The sequence below is a fragment of the Amblyraja radiata genome, chromosome 34 (assembly GCF_010909765.2).
Source record: "Amblyraja radiata isolate CabotCenter1 chromosome 34, sAmbRad1.1.pri, whole genome shotgun sequence".
NCBI classification, from domain to species: Eukaryota; Metazoa; Chordata; class Chondrichthyes; order Rajiformes; family Rajidae; genus Amblyraja; species Amblyraja radiata.
The window spans coordinates 13,537,855-13,558,479 of NC_045989.1; the positions used below are offsets into that span (position 1 = coordinate 13,537,855).

The window sequence follows — 20,625 nt, forward strand, 5'->3', positions numbered from 1 at the left end:
ACCAGTGGTTCTCAACCTTTTTTCAGTGATGTACCCCCTGTGAAATATTTTTTCAGCCAAGTACCCCCTAACCAGCGCAAAAATATAAGCCTACATATATGTAGGCCTATATTTTAAAATCTCACGTACCCCCTGGAGTGCCTTCACGTACCCCCAGAGGTACGCGTACCCCCATTTGAGAACCACTGCTCTAGACCATCTTCAGTCCAAGACAACTAAATCCTGTTCCCAAGTGGTTCAGTTAAAAATTCATGTTTCTGTTTTGGGAATGAAGCTAAACATGGAATGTGGGGCTTTCAATGCAGAGGACAGGAATAGATGTTCTTATTCTACAGCAACTGAGTGGTGGTCAGAACCCACTGGCGTGGACATGGTGGCCTGAATAATGCTGAGTCTGGGGATAGAGGGGGTTACAAAAACTAGGCCAGGATTCCCTGCAACCGAGGTGGGGTTCAAGAGATTGGGGAACCAAATGGTAAATTGTTTGGAGAAGCTCGACCTCATGGCCAACACGTTAGGTAAACCTAGCCGTCGAGTGAGGGAGAATTGCGGAGCTCTAATGTAATTAATTCTGGTAAAACACCAATTTCAAATTTCATAAATGGATAGATTTTTGATAACCATTGGAATTAGGGGATATGGGGGGGAAAGGAAGTCAGTAGAAGGTGCAGGGACAAGAACGTGTCAGTGGTGTATGGGAGTGATCCTGGTTGCTCCCAGGCAGGCGTTTCCTGTGCCCAACAACTTTGCCCTGCATGAAATGCTTTGGGTTCTGTACCATGTGCTCCATGCAGATGCTGATCTCCCCGTCGCTGTAGAAAGCGCCGTAGAATCCCACGATGTAGGGAGAATTGCACTCGTGCAGGACCTGAAGCTCTCGGATGATCTGGTTGCGAATGGCTGGCTTTATCTCCAGGTGGATCAGCTGTGAAGCAAAAAACACTCACTTAGTATTAGCCTCTTCTTTTCAAATCAAGACATCACATTCAAACAGCCTCCTGGAGTCAGCTCCTCTGATCTCCATCACCGTATCCATCTACTCCCCTCCCAAGCATTAAACACTTCTTTTATTCACCCCAAACACTGTCTGTGGGAGTGAAGAACAGAAAATCATAGAAATAGGTGTAGGTCAGGCAGAATCTGTTATAAACAAAGAAAGAGAGTTAACTGAGAAAGTGGATGACTTTTCAACAGAACTTGCCAGTTCAAACAGAAGCTGGTTATCAGAAATTGTAGAATTCAGTATTAGATACTCTGCCACAGAGAGTGTTGGAAGCAGAGCCACTGACATTTACTTCTGACATCAAGCAGAGCCATTGACATCGTTCACATCAAGAAGCATTTAAGAAGCGCCTGGATGAGAACTAAGTGCCAAAGGCTATACGGATACGGATCAAGTGCTGGAAGACACGATTAACATGTATGGGTACCCACTGGTCATCATGGTGATCTGACTGGCCTGTTCCATGCTGTATGAATCTATGACAAGAAATAATTAATTCACCCAGGTTTAGGAGCTGGAGCTTGCAAATAGAGAGGAGAAAATTGGTGCTTTGGGAGAAAATTTGAGCTGTGCCACTAAAATGGGAGAGTATTCACATGATAAAGGTAGACCATGCAAGAGCTCAGGCACAAAGGTACTTTCCCAGGTGTGTGTGTGTCTCGGGTGTGTACAAGGATGAGTGTTTACACATGCCGCATGGAGCCAGGCACGACAGGGAAACTCCTACCAATGTAGATATACACACAGTGAACAACCATTGTATGCGAGGGTCTGCACTCCGACTGTTCATCCCCATACGGGCCAGGTACACAGACACATGGTGGGTGTAGGGTGTAGTTACTGGTGCCATCTGCCCCTCACTGGGAAGCCTCAATGTGATAGAAAGGGGGAACCAAACCACCAATCCAGCCTTCAGGTCAGCGGGAAGGCATCTGCTAGAACAGGAAGGAAGTGCGTTTTACCTTTCGGGCCATGATTAGGCCGGAGGGCTTGTGGGAGACCTTGAATACGACGCCTCCATTGCCCGCACCCAGTTCCGAGATCTTCTCAAAGTCATCGTCCTTCAGCTCACCAACCTTCTGCTTCTGAGTCAGAAAGGCCTCCAGCCGTTTCCGCTGTTGTTCGTCCAACTCGAGTTCTTCCAACTTCTTCTGCAGAGCTTCCAAATTTGTCCTAAAGTGTGTGGAAAATGAAACTTTTAACAAGACCGTATGCAATGGCATTACATCAGCCCAAGCGTTTGAGGCCATATTGGGGTAACCAGGGCCGGGAGTAACATGTGGAGGAAGGGCAAGGATCATACTCTTCAACGTCACGAGGGAAGGTGGTGGTTACCCCTCCCCGCTAGAACTCAAAACACACTTTTGTTCATTAAAATCTGGGCCACAAAATGTTTAAGAACATTTACCAGGGTAAACTAATGAGGCAGGGAGCAGAGAATAAAAAAAGACTAAGAGATTAAAGAGAGATTTGACCAGATGAAAACAGACAGATCAATAAACTGACATATAAGCCGCTTCAGGGGCTATTGATCTGTGTCAGACTGAATCTGTCCAGCTCAATGAGCCAAGATAAAGCAGCTTCCACTGGAAATAATCTCCCTTCGGTCCTCCATCACTAACTGGGACTTTTTCTAATTCAAAGAAAGAACGTTTCATAAAATAAAACAAGGAACCAAAAAAAAAGCAAAACAGGTGAAAGCGGCAGGCAGCGGCCAAACAAAGAGCAGAATTAGTCTGTGACAATGAGGTAGAAGAGGCAAAAGAACTTGAAAGAAAAAAATTGGAGGCTGAAAGAGAAAGGGGCAGCACAGTGGTAGAGATGCTGCCTTACAGCGCCAGAGCCCCCAGTTCACGATCCCGACTACAGGTGCCGTCCGTATGGAGTTTGTACGTTCTTCCCGTGACTGCGAGGGTTTTCTCCAGGGTCTCCGGTTTCCTCCCAAACTCCAAAGATGTACAGTTTGTAGCTTCTGTAAATTGTCCCTAATTTGTAGGATAGTGTTCATGGGTGGGATGGGATGATGGCTGGTCGGCGCCAACTCAGTGGGTCGAAGGGTCTATTTCCATGCTGTGTCTCTGAAGTCTAAAATTGTCTTGGGAGACCTCAAGTGGCCGAGAGTTGAGATTAGGAATACTTTGCCAGGTTGGCAATCCTAGCAACTAGGTTGCCAGGTTGCTAGGGTTCAATCCGAACACAGGTTGGATAAACAGCAGAAAAAGATGAACTCCCAGGGCTAGACTTGTTGGAAGAGGTGGATGGGATTGACAAGAGATATTGCAACAAAAAAAAAGCATAAATCTAATGTGCCTAGTTGCCTCCTGCTGTACCATTTAATTGACAAAAGAAACAAGTACACTCATGCAGCACCCTTCATCACTGTGGAATGGCCCAAACATCAACCACCGAGATACTTCCAGTGCAGGAGTTCAGCAACAAAACTCGGGGTCTTAAAAGCAAGGGTTGGGAAAGTGGAGGGTTAAGGTGCAGGCTGAGACTGGAAGAGTTCCACACTCTCTGGGGACAAAATGGATCCCTACATCTCGAATTCAGAACAAACCCAAACCAATTAGGAGCAGACGAGGGCATTCGATCCAATTTGTGATCCCAGCTACAAAGACAGATGTGTACAGCAATTCGTTCTTCCCCCGCACAATTAAAGCATGGAATAATCTCCACCCAACTATAGTTACCCAACCAGATGCAACTAAATTTAAAGTAGCTCTTTCTTCCCAATAACCCTTTCTGGCTTAAGCCCTCCCTTCACCACCTCCAGTTTAAATTCCATTTGGAATATTTTGGAGGACCAAGAAACCAAGAACCAAGGAGTGGGGGCAGCCTGCAGCATCAACAGAGCTGTAGGAAACCTCAACCAAGAAATGGAGGTTTGAGGACAGTTCCAAACACGGCGCGGCTCGAGGGAGGCAGACACGCACGAACAGACAAGAAAATAGGAACACAAGGCCATTTGGCTCCTCAAACCTGTGATTGTGCTCCAAGCCCCCTCTTCCAGTTCCCTGATCTTTCTAAAGTTGGAACTAGAGTATTTAATGGGGAAGCTGATAAGTCAAGGTTGCGTGTTTGATGTGACAATGAACAGGCATCGCTGCCTCAATGCCGCACACCCAGGCTTTCAGGAGATGGAGTGAGGGCACTAGTTTTACTATCATCATCGACACATTTCATTGGAACAGCAGGTGGCAGTGTTTCCAATTCCGTCCAACAATACCCAGGATTCCCATCGCAAAGCACTCTGAAAACCAAATCCATTTATTATTTTGTTGAATCTTTAAACAAGAGCTGAGAGCGGCTCCCCGGATACGATGGAGTGCTTTCAATTAAAACCGCAGCCACGCTAATCCAAGCTGCGTCCCAGAGGAAATGACTCATTTATTTCTCCACAAGCCCCTGACTCAGATTTATCACTCACACTGTTACTCAACTTCAACATATGCCAAATTTCCTAAGCCTCTCTCCCGAAAACACCATCCCAGGGGACACGAGGCCTGAAACAACCGACTACGCAGAGGATCTCTTTCCTGACGTTGGGGTTACTGACAGTGATCACACCCATTCCTCCAGTTACCGTGGTAACCAACCCCAGATTTAGTGGCATGTAGCAAGCCGAGAACACTTGCACAACAATAGTTAGCGCACTTTCAAAATATTTCTTGCACTAAACATTCTCGGGATTTTCCAGCCATCAAAGTACCAGAGTTGCCACATATAAGTGTTGGACAGAGAACTGAAGCTTCTACACATGCACGCACTGCCCCACCGTGGAATACCCAGGGTTTTCCCCCACGTGTGTTGAACAGATATTGGTTTCAATGACAATCAGTAACTGGGATTAAAAGGGCTCCTAAATTGGCCTCTCGTGGTAGAGGCCAGCTCCACTCCCCCGAGGGATGAAGGATTCAAGCGTCACCCACAGAGCCAAGCACAGGACAATGCAGGTGTCGTACAGACCCGACACAGCTTCCACTTACCTGATGGACAGAAGGGTTCTCATGGTTCAATTTGGTTGGGGAGGTGTCCCCATATTCCTCAAAACAGATTACACACTCGTTATTACTGTACCATTTATGGGAGTTTGCTGGACAAATAACTCCCTTGTTTCTGACATCTTACAGGCACTACACATCAGATGTGTTTCACGTGCTGCAAAGCATTCAGGGGCAACCAGCAAGGGTCAAAGTAGTTCCTACAAAAATGCAACTTCTTTTAGCAAATGGACATTGAGGGGACATCTGCCAGAGTCCCAAGAATTACCATTCCCTGAAGGTTTAAGACCCAGCAACAGTCAATCTATAGAGGGAGAGCTGCACTCACTTCTGCACCAAGAGAGGGAACCCTGAGGCATGGGTTGTACCTGATGAGATGCCGCACCTTCGGAAAGGAGAACAAATGACAAAGTAAAGACAGGCTCCAGGGAATGTAATGAACAGAAGTTCATGTAATTGTCATCAATTCCAAAAGATATTAAAAAGTGAAACCTAAACAACTCAAGATGGCATCTGAACCTTCCCCCCTCCATATCAACGAGCGACACTTTCAACGTAGAATCTCTACAATGTCCTCAGAGGATTGGACCTGCTTTGGCCTCCCCCAACAACATGAAACTACCATCCCAAAACCCAGTGCGATGTTCACCACTACACGTCCTCAAAAACCTGGAAGATTCTCGAGGACAAGCCACAGGCCCCACACATTGCTTTCACCCCCTGCGACACTTGCTATGCTAAATGGCCCATGACAAGGTAATTGATCAATTACAAATGTACCCGCTTTTTATAAGCAGACCTGAGCAGAGAGATTATCTGTGCAGTCACTATAATGGTCAATTATTTTCTCGTGCTGTCGTGATATTCTGTAGTTATCAGTGAACTCAGTGGTGTTGTATTCCCAGTCCTGATAAATCGCAGTAATGGTTTGTACATTCATACTCAGTACTTTGTCCACACACAGCTTCCTGACATTCTTGAGATTAGACGTAGATTGCCCTGAGGGAACGAGGTCTGTGTGGACAGGAAGGATGGCTCAGAACGCTGAGCGAAAAAAGGATCAGTGCAGACTCATAGACTCACACGCATTACCCACCACACTTCATTACAGCCAAAGCCAAAAGACCACTCGACCCACTTTTCAGTAACCTACCTCTGACAGAAACAAGTGTTGGTCTATAGATTCTCTTTCTAGAATGAAATGCAGCAGTTAATTTATCTGCTAGACGCCACAGAGAGTCACGTGCACAAAGCCTTCATCGCTCTCAACAGCCATATCTGGGGTACACAAAAAAGCTGGAGAAACTCAGCGGGTGCAGCAGCATCTATGGAGCGAAGGAAAAAGGCAACGTTTCGGGCCGAAACCCTTCGGGGCTTCGGCCCGAAACGTTGCCTTTTTCCTTCGCTCCATAGATGCTGCTGCACCCGCTGAGTTTCTCCAGCTTTTTTGTGTACCTTCGATTTTCTAGCATCTGCAGTTCCTTCTTAAACACAGCCATATCTGGGCTTTGCCTCTAGCCAGTTGACACCTCAAGGCACCTACCCACAGCTTGACAAACCAAAGTGCTTCACGACTAGTGATGCCCTTGCAAAATGTGATCACCGTTGGAACATGGCAAACACTAATCAATTTACAAGTAGCTTAAAAAAATAAATGACCAGATAATTGGGTGTTTTGTGCATGAACACTGGGATCCTATGAACCTATCCCATTGGCCTGGTCTTTCCTGTATCAAAGCAACAGAACATATCAGGTCAACATAAGCTCTATCTGAGAGGCAACACCCGAGAGAGGTTTCAGGAAGCTCTGCCTCAGGAAGGCAGCCAATATCACAGACCCACATCGCCCTGGCTATGCTCTCGACTTGCTGCTGCTGTCAGAAGGGTGGTACAGAAGAACCATGACCTCAGGGTTCAAGAACAGTTTCTTCCCATCAAACATCAGGCTCTGGAACTACATGCATAGCTCCAATCAAACCCCTACTTTGCATAGCTTGCACTACACAGTTCGGCTTGCGACATTATGATCTGATGAATTAGTATGACTGATAATTTATTGTATCATTGTTTGCTGTATGTGTTTTGTGATGGTGTTGCGTTTAATGTGCCTGTAAAACTGCAGCAAGTAAAAATGTCATGGTTTCATTCCTTGTACATATGACAACAAAACACTCTTGATGATATAGTGCTCCTTTGGTACCACACCAAGGGGGCTTGTCTCAAGCGAGAGAATTTCTCCCATTGAACCACTGCCCGAACAGAATGAATAATATGAGGATCAAAGAGTTGGATGCGAATAGACAGCTCAAATAAAATGAATAAATTACTAATTTGTTTCTTGAAATCTCTCTCAAACAGATTAGAAAAGCTTTGTTCTGGCTCATCTGTGGGGAAGTGCATCATCCCTTATTGAAGAAAACTGCTATCATCTGCTGAAACCAACATTTACATAACTAATGGTGTGGTAGAAACAGGAATAATTCATAAATATTCCCGCTGAATGCAGAACGAAATAATATTATGTGTCACATCAAGAACTGCCAGCAGGCTACATCCGATCCATTAGGGCTGGCATGTAAAGTGCGTTTAATTGGTTTGTTAATTGCTTATAATATTAAAGTGGCCTTTTCCTCATATTACCAACATTTCTGTAGCGTCAGTGACAATTGGTGATTCTGTCCAAGCTTTAACTGTGTTTCCATTGGGAATTCTGTTCCCACTAACGCAAGTTGAGCCCAATGTTGAGCTGATGAATTGGGAGTAACTCCCATCCTGGACTTCATAAGTTCCCTCCAGGCAGACTGATAAATGTTCCCAAAGCACTGTCACAAGAGAGTTGGGATTGAGTGGCAGCTCCAGCAGATGTGACACTGGTGCAATTGACATATTGAGCTGTTCATACATGGAGCTCCCAGCAGCGCCTACGTAAATAGCTACTTGCACGTTTACCAATTCTGGATGGATATATTCCTGGGGAAGTACAAAGTTTGGGGCAGTGGGTGACACAAGCCCAGCATCTGGGGCACAGATGTTGCAGGTGAACTAGTGGCATCAATTAGAGTTGTCCTCTGTCTGCTCCCCTCATCACACCCAATTGTAAACCCCAGCATCCCTGACAAAGCTCACTCACCCTGGCTATTTAAATTTTGGTCTTCACCATCATTCGCAGGGACTATGCACATTGTGAAAGACCCTTCAGCTGAACGACTCTGCCATTGTGCATCAGTCAGGCCATCAGGTCACCCCTGATGAAAATTCTGAAGCAGTATCTGGGAACGAGCTTTTTACAAACTAAAGTTCCCTGTTTAAAATGCATCAACTTGGTCATTCACCACAGAACATCGTGTACTGAAGGAGGCATCAGATATCAGTAGTGGGAGGAAATTGTGATGTCTGCTACAATGAGGCAGGTTACACCACGTTCTCTGGCAGAAGCAAGCGGCTGCTTGCAGTGTGCAGGGCTCCTCACTATACAGCAAAAACACAGAAAACTGGAACTGGAGGCAAGAGAGCAAGTCTCCACATCAATTTAAAGCCTGGGTGGGGCAATCTGTTTGCCTTATAGTGGCTGACAAACACACTGTTTATTCTTCCTTGCCTTGCTGCTTCATTAGGTTTCTGTTTCTCAGTCTCCTCTTTTGGTGAAGTTTCAGCCCAGGTTTGGTGAAGCACCACAGACGCCATCAGGCACAGCTTGGCAGCACAGCGCCTGAGATAGCCAGGAATTCCAGCAACAGCCTGGACTTATGGTGGAGTCAGTCGTCGAGTCGGAGACGGAGCAATTTTGGTGCTGCTGGAGTCAGAGTCGGTAAAAAAGTCCCGACTCCGACATCAACATAAATTTCAGAGACTACGTAAATTGGAAAAAATCTTACTTTTTAACATACCGCACACTTTATTTCCACCCAGAAAATAAAAAATCACATCGACGCTGTCATCTGGCGGCAGAACAACGAGAAACAAAACGTAAACAAATGCCATCACCAGCTGATTTCCCTCCACCTGCTACTGAGTGAACATGCCTGGATAATTTCTGAATTCAAAAGGGAAATTTACTCATTCATTTATGGGGAAATGTATTATAAATGAATACAGATTACGAAAATTTCCATGATTTACTGCAAAGAAAATCGTCGGTGATGATTAATTACTTCTCAACAGCAGTAAACACTAGTCTTGGCAAAGCGTCAAAGAATTTGGTAATTTTTCGTCAATACAAACCATAATTTCTACTTTCAGTGGGATGCTTGACACAATATTCTAGGTTAAAAGGTTAGTAAGGGGTTGAGTAATGACGAGGAAAAAAAAAAAGGTTAATTCTCATTTAGGAAAAAGTATAGTGAACACCGGCTAACCCAAACTAACGGGGACTGTGTTCCCTTGACCGCCCCCCCTCCCCCTTTAACCTAACCTAAACGGGGGGGGGGGGGGGCTGCGTCCCCTTGACCCCCCTAATCCCTTAAAACAAATTTCCTCAGATTATTTAATTACCAATGAATAGAGACTATTAAAGTGAGTTAGTAAAGGCAAGTAAAGTATGTCAGTTCTTCCGCAGGTAGTTACTGTACTTTAGCCCCATATTTTGTGATGTATAAAAGATGTTAATAATTCCATATCAGGCACTATTCATTCACCAATGTCATTAATTCTTTTCATTTACAGGAAAAAAAAAATGAGTTAATTCAAAATTTCCCAAGTTAGCAAGGTTGAAATCCAAAGCTCCCTTCTCAATGGCAAAGAAAACTCCAACCAGATTTAATATTTTACAATAACTACAGATGAAAAACATTTTGTATAGCAGTCTATGATAGAAGATGATGACAGTGAAAGATTGTGTGAAACAAAACTCAGTTGTTTCTCTAGCTCTGATAAAAATGCTCCAACAAGAACTTCAAATTTGAAAAGACATTTGTAGCGATTCCACCGTAAAATTTTAGATGTTGTAAATGAGAAAGATACAAGAATCAATAAAAATCGTACAACTATATTAAAGTCAGCAAAAAAACTAATCTCCTGAGGGACAATCCGGACAAGCATCACTTCCAAGGTTCATTACTACAGACAAAGTAACAGTGACAAAGACCACAGAAATGTTTAAGAAACACCTTATCGAACTTGTTGTAAGAAATGGTGTAGCCTTAACTTGATTTTCACAGCCAGCCTTTCTAGGCCTAAATGGTGAAATGGCTAAGAAACTAGGAGTTTCTCTGGCAAGGGAGAGCATCAGAAACTTATACTTGAAGAAGCCAAGAATGAAAAGGAAAAGCTTTGAAGAACTCTAAAGGGGTAGTTCATGTTCATTAAAATGTTTGCCACCACTCGTCACAGGGTTAACTAATTTGCCGTCAATGCTAGATTTGTTGATGAAAACAATAAAATAGTAACTCGGACATTAGGAGTAAAGGACACCAAGGCACATCATGAGAGCATTTATCTCCAGAACTTAGTGGAAGAAATTTTGAAAGATTTTGAGATTAACAAAGACCAGATTCTGTGCCTCGTCACTGATAAGTTATGGAACATCTTTAAGATAATAAAAAACCTGAGGAAATGTTTCAGGTCGGTCCTTCTTCAGACTGATGGAGTAGAGGAGTGAGAGCCAGCGTCCAAGCATAGTTGGCCTCATCATCAGTACATTTCACAGTATGTTTTCCCTACCGTCAAGCAGGAGGTACAGAAGACTGAAGTCCCACCAGGTTCAGGAATGGCTACTTTCCTATAAACACCAGGTTCTTGAACCAATTTGCACAACCCTAATCCATCTCAACAAAGGAATACTATAGTCCACCTCTTGCACTACCAAGGACTAGTTTTTTTCCCCAATAACATCTTTGTTATTGCAGATTTTTTCTTTTACTGTCTTGCAGAATTTATGCATAATTTATATCGTGTGCTGTCTGAGTTTATGTGCCTGGGGTACTATGCAAGCAAAATGTTTATTGTAGCAGTACTTTACCGTACATGGGCACATGTCAATAAACTCAACCTGACTGGATAATGATTTCTCACAGGCTCTTTGACTATGGGTCTATCGCACCAAGTTCAATCCTGCCCATCCCATCATATGGTCTGACATGCAGGATTTACAAGGCAGAGATTAAACAATAAGGGCCACAGCTAAATATCAACTTTCTGACCATGGGGCTGGGCCAGTAGTGGCTTATTGCTGCCATTGACAGCAGTAAAACATCTCCCATTTGCCCATCCACGCTCCTCAAAGCCCAAATCGGTTGATAAGTCATCTCAATGCTTGTTACTTCATAAATTCTCTTGTGGGGTGTATTGAGAGGAGTTGCCAAGCCAAAGATGTTATATCAATACAAGTTACAGTTGTCAATTTAAATAATATATAAGCTACAGGAAAAACCACCGCTACATTGAAATATTAAATCACAAAGGTCTTGGAATAACAACAGCTTCCACACATGGTGTTATATTCCGTGCAACGGTGAAACACGTGGATATGGTATAATAATGAAAGGATGCACGAGTTGAAGATTTGGTTGTCATGACATCGTCTGGTACTATAGAACTGAAGTTGCCAAGGAGATTAGATAATTGCTTTTTTAAACACATACTGTTCTACGTAAATGATTCAAACCTTCCTCTTGGAGCTTTTGAAACAGAATCACTCTTAATTTTTTTTTTGATAATCAGTTTCCACAGTGAAAAATCAGTTAAAGAGGAATTCTCTATAGCTAATGGGTCTTTGCTGGTCGCTAGGCATCAGGAGAATCATTCGGAAGCCACATCATTTATCTTCTGCAATGCCAGGTCTTTGGCTTGCAAACTGGGGATGGGGAAGAGGCACTAAGAGAAGCAATTCTTTCTAAGTGCTTAGAAATCGAGTGGAGAATGGGAGGGGGTTATGGATGAACAGGACCCTCTGAAGTGGGATACATCACATTTGGGACTCTCTTTAAAAGGTCAATGCCAACCCAACCGCATCTCCCTGACCCATTCACCATTTCCCCAACTCCTTTATTCTACAAAACTTAATTTTTGAAGTTCTGATTGACTTTGATATCCAAAGCCATCAGTGGGTGCCTGGGGAGAGAATTTTAAAAACCTTAACTGCTTCCTCCCCCCCCCCCGGGAATAAATGGCCTAAACCACCTAGCTCTGATTTTAGAATTGCATCCCCTCATTCTTGATTCCCTATTAGGAGAAATAGTTCTTCATTATCAAGCCTACCCAATCTGTCCATCATTTTAAACATCTCACCCCTCAGACTTCTGCAGTCCTTTTACGTCAGGTCCTGTGACCCAGCACTTTCAGCCAGTGCAGCATTTTGGGGACTGAGCATTGCTGATACAGCCTCCAACCCAGACAAAGCAGATCTCACGACCACCAAGGTCCAACCACTGGGTGGAGAACCCTGTCCCATGCTGTCGCTGCTGTGAAAATATTACTGAGGATATAATTGAGGAAGGGTGGAGACACAGCTCACAGCTCACTTCTCTGGAAAATTATACCAAATGAACCAGACTCGGAGCTAGGATTAAGGGAGAGTTCACAAACGCGTTTACATATGAACACAAATTAAGAGCAGAAGTATGCAACGTTCAAGCATTCGCTGCCATATAACAAGGTCACGGCTAATCTGGGTGTAACCTCAACTGCACATTCCTACCTACCCACAGCAAGCTTTCACCTCTGGATACCTGGGAACAAAGTGTTGAAGTAACTCAGTGGGTCAAGTAGCATCTCAGGCAAATATGGATAGATGACATTTCAGGGCAGGACCCTTCTTCAGATTAATAGTAGAAGGGGGCAGAAAGCTGGAAAAGAGACAGGGAACGAGCAGGTCAGGCGAGTGTTAGTTAGGTGGATACATGAGGGGGGATCCCAGACCATGTTCCGGCCTCACCCGATTTCCAGCCTTCTCTCCCCTATTAACTATTAGTCAGAAGGAGTGACCCGACCCAAAATCTTGCCTATCCATGTCTTCCAGAGACGTTGTCTGACCCACTGCGGACTTTAATGGGGGCAAGCCGTGCAAAACACTGACTGAAGCTCCAAAGCTCAACGTGTTGCAACAGGGAGCATTTGCTCAGGAATTCCCAAACAGATGAATTCCTGAGCCTGACCAATCACAGCCCCGGGCAGCAAGTGCCATCCAAACCAGTTGCATTCCAGTCTCAAGAACAAGAACAGAATACAATTCTCAGCAGTGAATTAAGACCAAACCGAAGATCACCACTTCCAGCGACTTTGTTTTACAACCAAAGATTGCCCTACACCACTTTGAAGGCCAGACAAACACTCGAGGGAAAATTGTGGATTAGTGAAGAAAATGTTTAGAATGCACAGGGACAGAGATCGAGTATGATCAGTATTGGTGGCCTGCTCGACTGAGCAGTGACTGAGGGGGTGACCAAACACCAATGTGGTTCAGTCACATGCCAACCTGTGGTGGGTACTGGTTCACAGGACATTTCAAGTTGCTGCCACCTTTGGGCAGAAGGTACAGAAGCCTCAAGTCCCACACCACTAGGAACAGCTACTTTCCCAAAACTATCCGGTTCTTGAACCAACCTGCACAACAACAGGAATATGTTCAACAACATAAAGGATATTATGCATCACCTCTTTCTCGACCTTGGACTTCTTAATTTTGTTAATTGTGTTTTTTCACTAACATCTTGTTTTTTGGCAGTGTCCTTTTTATTTTTACAGTCTTGCAGAATATTGTGCTTTGTGTGTTTGTCTGAGTATGTGCCATCAATACTGCTGCAAGCAAGATTTTCATTGTATCTACACCACACCCTACTTGTGCAGATGACAATAAACTCGACTTCGGTCCATAGAACTTCACCAACGTCTTGCATTTATACAGTAAAATGAAGATGTACTTCACAGGAACGAGCTGACCACAAGCCACAGGTGGAGACAAGTGCTGAGTCAAGGAGATAGGTTTTGAGCAGAGGGGAGAGGCTGAAGGTTTTCACAGGGAATGTCCAAGCTCGGAGCCCCGGCAGCTGAAGGCACAGTCACACCCACCAGTGGTGGAGCCATTAATGTGAATGTGATGTGAAGAAGCTAGAGTTGGATTGGTGGAGAATCCTCAGAACTACAGGCCTGGCGAGGGGCAAAGAATGACGCGAGAATACGAACAAACATGTTAACACAGAAGCGTTTAAAGGAAGAAGGCAGCCCTGTAACCATTTGAATTGAGGGGGTAAATATAAAGTGACATTTCTTCGTTAGTGTTAATGAAATGAGGTGTGGAAAGGACCAAGGTTTCGCCAGTATTTGTAGGAACCGTCCCCGCCTGCATAGCTGTATCAAGTTCACACTGTCACGAGATGGAAAGGAGAGGCGAGATACCCAAAATAAACAGTCACTCCCTGACATGAGGCACAGTTCTGATTCCAACAGAGTCATATCACTTACATAATTCAAACAGATCACTTCAGCAGATGATGTGCAGTCTCAAGTGCTCGAGGTCACCGTGACAAGTGGTTCACCCTCTGCCCATAACCTCCACACTTGTGGCACAGCTGGTGGGTGGGGTTGTAGTGGTGGAGGGAGGAGTGTTGATTAAACACCAGAACTCTGTTCTCTTAGCTCGTGAACTTTCGTGCCAACAATTAATGTTTTTGGCACTGAAGGAGGGTTGCATAACACGAGTACAAAATTCATTAGCCAGAGGGAGATCATTCTGTGGAAATCATTGCCACAGATAACTGTGGGGACCAAGTCATTGAGTTTTTTTTTAAATAGAGATTGATAGGTTCTTGATTAGTATGAATGTCAAAGGTTAAGGGAGAAAGCAGAAGAATAGTGTTGAAAGGGAAATATAGATCAGCCATGATTGAGGCAGCAAATGGCATAATTCTGCTCCTTTGTCTTACGATCAGCCCCCAACCACCAGTGTAAATGTTGAATGTTAAGTTTCTTTTGAAGATAGATACAAAGTGCTGAAGTAACTCAGCAGGTCAGGCAGCATCTCCGGAGAAAAATGATGGGTGACGTTTTGCATTGGGACCCTTCTTCAGACTAAACTCTCTGCCTCTCTCCCCACCTTACCCAAATCCTTCCTTCCGAAATGCCTCAGCCAGACCTATCAAGTCCCTAAGCAACGCTGAATTGGAACTGACATTGATTCCAGGAAACAAGGACAACCTCCTGGATGCTATCAAACGGAAGAGAATGCCAGGAACAACATATTTAAATGATGTCATAGAGCGATACAACGTGGAAACAGGCCCTTCGGCCCAACTTGCCCATTATTGCCAACATGTCTCGGCTACATTAGACCCACCTGCCCGCGTTTGTTCCATATCCCACCAAACCCGTCCCATCCATGTACCTGTCTAACTGTTTGTTCCATACATCCATCACGCTTTGTGTGAAAACATTACTCCTCAGATTCCTCTAAATCTTTTCCCCTTCACCTTAAACCTATATCCTCTGGTCCTTGATTCACCTACTTTGGGCAAGACTCTGTGCATCTACCTGATCTATTCCTCTCATGATTTTATACACCTCTATAAGATCACCCCTCATCCTCCTGCTCTCCAAGGAATAGAGTCCCAGCCGACTTAACCTCTCCCTGTATCTCAGATCTTCTAGTCCTGGCAACATCCTTGTAAATCTTCATGTACCCTTTTCAGCTTGACAAAATATGTCCTATAACATGGTGCCTAGAACTGAACACAATACTCTAAATGCAGCCTCACCAATATCTTATACAACTGCAACATGACCTCCAAATGGATAATGCCTTCCACATTTGATCAATGCAACTTGTTCACATTAACACCTTCAGACACGCAATAATCCTGGTGAATCTGCTACAAACAAGTACCTCACTGCTGAGAACTGTTTACATCACCATTGAGCGTCTACAACAAAGGCAGCTTTAAGAGATATGCAAATTTTGACAGGTGCCAGATGGTGAATTGCAAGAGGCAACCTCCTAAAGTGCAGCTATCAATTACACTGTAATCACGAATCACCCTCGTGGATCAATCAGTTTACCTAAAATGGCAGTCACAGCAGGTAGCACTGCTATCTAGAAGCATTAACCTTCCAATAACCTGTGCACTAATGCACAGCCTTGGTCCAAACATGAGCCAAAGAACAAATTCCAAAGGAGAGCCTGACTACCATTGATAGCAAGACATTTGATAATGCAAAAAATAAAGTGCTTGAGGAAATTAGCATATGATTCAACATCTAAAGTTCCTAGTGTCAATATTTGACAAAGTGTGGCTTCCACAAACGCTGGTGAAACCATGGTCAGCTTGCACAAAGGGGAAATGGCACCAACCACTGGTGTCATACAAAGGAAGATAGCTGTGACCCCAAATCAATCATCCCAGACCCAGGACCCCACTGCAGAAGTTCCTCAGGGCAATGTCCAAGGTCCAACCACTTTCAACTGCTTCATCAATGATCATCGGTCAGAAGTGGGGATATTCACCGATGATTGCACGATGGTCAATTCTGTTGACAACACCTTAATGAACAAGTCCATGGCTGCCTGTAGAAATTCCTAGACAATATTCAAGTGATAAGTAACACTCACATCAGGTGATGGCTACCACCAGTAAAAGAGACTCAGGCCACCTGTCCTCGACATTCAATGTCATTACCATCGCTGAGGCCATCAACATCCTAGGGGTCACCAATAACCAGTCCGAACCAGGCACATAAATGCTGTAGCTACAAAAGCAGATACATCTTGCAGCGTGACTTACTCCCCAATATCCCAAACCTTTCCCACCATCCAACCGAGTAGAAATAAAGCTTACAGCATTCTCAATATTTATGGACAGCTGTGACCCATGGTGGCAATGCCAGTATTTTTTTTAAACCCATTTTTAACTGCCCTTCAACAGAGTGACTTGTTGGTCAATTAATGGCTAACTACACAGACCAGGTAAAGACAGCAGATTCCCTTCTCTGGAACAGATGACCACGTAAATTGGTTCAAAATGACAATCCAGTGGTTTTACAATCACCGGTACTAGAACCAGCTCTATAACCATGTTATAGCTGCCTTGGGGTGACATTCATTTCACTGGGACCAACAGTGCAGTAACTAAACCAATGTCTTGCTGCCGCCCAGAAATTGTTGGCTGTTCTTTGTTGGGGAATGAGGGGTATAAATGGAAATGACACCTTTCCACATTTTTCAGCACTTTCCTGCCACAAAGTAGATGCTGCTGATTGCTGGAGGCACACAGGCAGCAACAAAGCAGTGACTGAAGCCACACCGAGCAAGACGGGGGGGAGAATTCAATTTCTCATCCTGAGGTGGGATCTATTACAGCCTGAGATCTAGCTCGACATTTGCTTCTGCAAAGGAAGGCAATACCAGTTGTACAGCGATCAGGGTGTGTGCGCTCAAGTACCTGAACCCAGAATTTGACTGAAAGCCACCGTTGAAAATCAAACTTGCGGTCATTACTTAGTCAGGTAAAGTTTGAAAACTACCCTGCTGAAAATTTCCTGGTAGCCACTACAGATAACATTTCATTATTCAAGAAGACTGGAACCGAAATGTCCACTGGAGATGATCAATATTAAATGGTTCCCTGGGGGAATGTTCTCTTGATGGCCTGTCAGCATATTCACTTTCCAGAATGATTATTTCCACAGAGGAACAAACTATTATCCACTTGATCATTACTTAATTCCCAGAATTTTCTTTTTTAACATTTTTATTGTGCAGACATGCATACCTGCAGTTTCAATGCAGTTAAGACTTGAAATATGTTGCAACCGCCCACCAAATATTTCTTAGATTAAGTAAAGCTGATCCCTACTTCAGCGAGCTCGTCATAAGTAAATATTTTTGCTACAAATACAGTGCTGTGTAGCAGTTGCAGCTGAATACAGGGTCACCAGCACAAACAGAAAATTAGCAGCTCTGCTCTGCCATTTGATAAGGTCGTGGCTGATCTGACTGACCTCAACTCCATGTTCTCACCAACCTACGGTAACTTCTCACCTACTTGTTTATCAAGAACCTCTCCATCTTTAAAAACTGCAAAGACACTACTTCAGTAACATTGTAATTTGTTTCAGATTCTCAACCACATTTTGAGCAACCCACTGGCATTTCTCCTGTTATCTGGTACACATCCTCATACACCACCTGCACAAATGAGCAGTGCAATTTGAATTCACATCTTCAGATTAATAGGATAGGTCACTGGATGACAGTCCAATAGATAAACACAATATCTCTGTATCTTAAAGTAGGAATTAAATAACAGAAATGTAAAAACAAGATAGGACCTACAATTTTTTATTTTATTTAGACAGTTCCAGCTAGGTATCCCAGCCTATAATGTAGAAAACAAGAATGGGACAAGGCCATTCAGCCCTTCAGATCTGCTTCACTATTCAACATGATGGTGGTCATGCACCCATCTCAGTACCCTGTCAGTGCTATTCCCCCAGATCCCTTGATCGCTTTGTCAAACAAAACCATTTCAGTGCAACTTGGTACACATAATGACAAACCAATACAGTCAAGAAATATGTCCAATTCCTTCTTCAACATGTGACTTGGCTTCCAGTCTTGTGGTAGCAATTTTCACAGGCTCATCACCCACTGGCTGAAGAAATCTTTCCTAAATCTCCTTATCTTGAGGTGTCAACCCTGGTTCTGGACTCTCAATATTGGGAAACCCAATAGGTGTCTAGTCCAAAGAATTTTAGTTTTCTATCAGATTCTTCTAATCCGTGAATGCGGGCCTAATTGACCAATCTCTCCTCTTTCAGAGATTATTCCAGTAAACCTTCCAAGGCAAGAATATATTTCCTCTGAGACAAAATTACATACAAACTCCAGGTCGGGTCTCACCAAGTACTTGTACAGCAAAACAACTTTGGATCTGCTATAAAGTCCCACTTACCATTTGCCTTCCCACCAGTTTACTGTGACCGGTGAACAAAATCAATCAGGTCTTTTGCACCTCCCCCCATCCCAGTCAATTACCTTTCTTATAATAAAGCATTTCTGATTTTAGAAAGAAAGTGGATAACCTCACATTTATCTATATTGGATCTGTCATGCATTTGTCGTCTCACCCAACTTGTCTAAATCACAGTGGAGCCTCTTTGCATCCTTCTTGCACCTTACACTTCGATCAGGTGTGTGCTGTTTGCAAATCTGGAGATCTTCCGTTTAGAACCCATGTCTAAAACATTGATTTTTATAGCGAGTAGCTAGAAAGCATTGATCAAGCATTGATCCCTGCAGCACCACCTTATCAAAATCCTTCTGGAACTCCAAATGTACCACATCCACTGGCTCTCTGTCGATTGTAAAACCTCCATTCTCAAGTAGTCCAGTACAATAACCCTGTCATAATCCCATACTGACTTTGACCAATCCTATTAATACTTTCCAAGTGTTCTGTTATTGTAATTTAACATCTATAACCAGCCAGGGTTTGCCCCACCCAATCCCTTTGCCAGGTTGCTTCCCCCAACTCCACTCTGCAGGGACCCAACGCGAAACGTCGGCTGGTCATTTCCTCCATAGACGCTGCCTGACCCGCTGAATTCCACCAGCAATTTGTATTGTGCTGAAGATTCTAATATCTGCAGTCTCCAAAGTATGTGTTCAATTGTTCTGCCATTTCTCTACTCCCAAATAGGATGTCCCCCCTTTTCTGACCGTAGGGGTCTCTAGTCGAGCTACTAAACTTTCTATACTTGAGGGTGAGACTTTGCCTGGCCACAACCCCTTCTGCCGTGACCCCGCTGCACAGTGACAGGGTTCCCCATCGGGGAGTGGCCCGGAGTCGGACCCTCGGTTTCCACGGACAGCGACGAACACTGTGAACTGCAACGCCTGAGCCACCTCACAGCCACCGCGGGCCCACATCAAACCCCGCCCGGTCTTGCGACCAGGTTTGCTCCCTGGTCGGGAATTGACAATGCCCAAAGGATCAGAATTCCCGTCCCATTCATTCCCAACGGCAATCAGCGGCGTCGCCTCCGTGAACACTACTTATAAACAGCGGCTGCTGGGACTGAGCTCTCTTACTCTGCGGAAGTGGTGCCGTTGATTGCTGATCCATCGGGACTCGGGTGCAGCTGAATGGGTCCCGGCTTCTTCTTGGGCATGGTGACCGAGGTTGGGTGCTGGCCTGAGCGCTGTCGGAGCTGGGTGCTGCCCTGCGTGTACACACACGTGTGGGTCCGAGTGTCGCCCCTCCTGGAGCCGAGCCGAGCCGACCTCTCCCGTCCCTCCTGCTTCACAATCTCAGTTCCGCCTGTGTTGCCGGCGGATCACGGAGGCGCTGTCTCCCTCCGCCCGTCGTGCCGCCACAAGTGTAGCAAGTGGCTGCTGTTGCTGTTTCTACCGCCCGCCCGCCTCTTTGTATCCAGTTGCCCGCAGCCGGCCGCTACACATCCCCGCCTCGGAAATGCGTCAGCGCTTCAGCTGAGTGCTCAGAGCTCGCCAGAGCCAACCGCACGACCGCGGAATAGCTGTTGCTGGAGGACAGGGTGCTAAACCAGGAAATAAATAATTACAAACGATGTAAATTGGGAAATGTAAACGGTAACTGCGCAACTTCACTTGAAAAAAGACACGCTAGACGCCAAAACTTCGGATGTTCAATTGATAAGTCTATAAAGTGGATT

At 44.6% G+C, this 20,625-nt stretch overlaps 1 protein-coding gene across 1 annotated transcript in view; it reads right to left on the reverse strand.

The window, feature by feature from the left end:
* Positions 1 to 20,324, reverse strand: part of map2k1 (mitogen-activated protein kinase kinase 1) — a 30,611-nt gene extending 10,287 nt beyond the window's left edge. The window contains exons 1-3 of the mRNA XM_033050648.1: positions 20,024 to 20,324; positions 1,966 to 2,176; positions 779 to 925 (exon numbers count right to left, since the gene is read on the reverse strand). Of these exons, the coding sequence (XP_032906539.1) occupies positions 779 to 925; positions 1,966 to 2,176; positions 20,024 to 20,103 (438 nt within the window). The 5' untranslated portion in view covers positions 20,104 to 20,324. The remainder of the gene's footprint in view (positions 1 to 778; positions 926 to 1,965; positions 2,177 to 20,023) is intronic.
* Between the last annotated feature and the right edge of the window lie 301 nt (positions 20,325 to 20,625).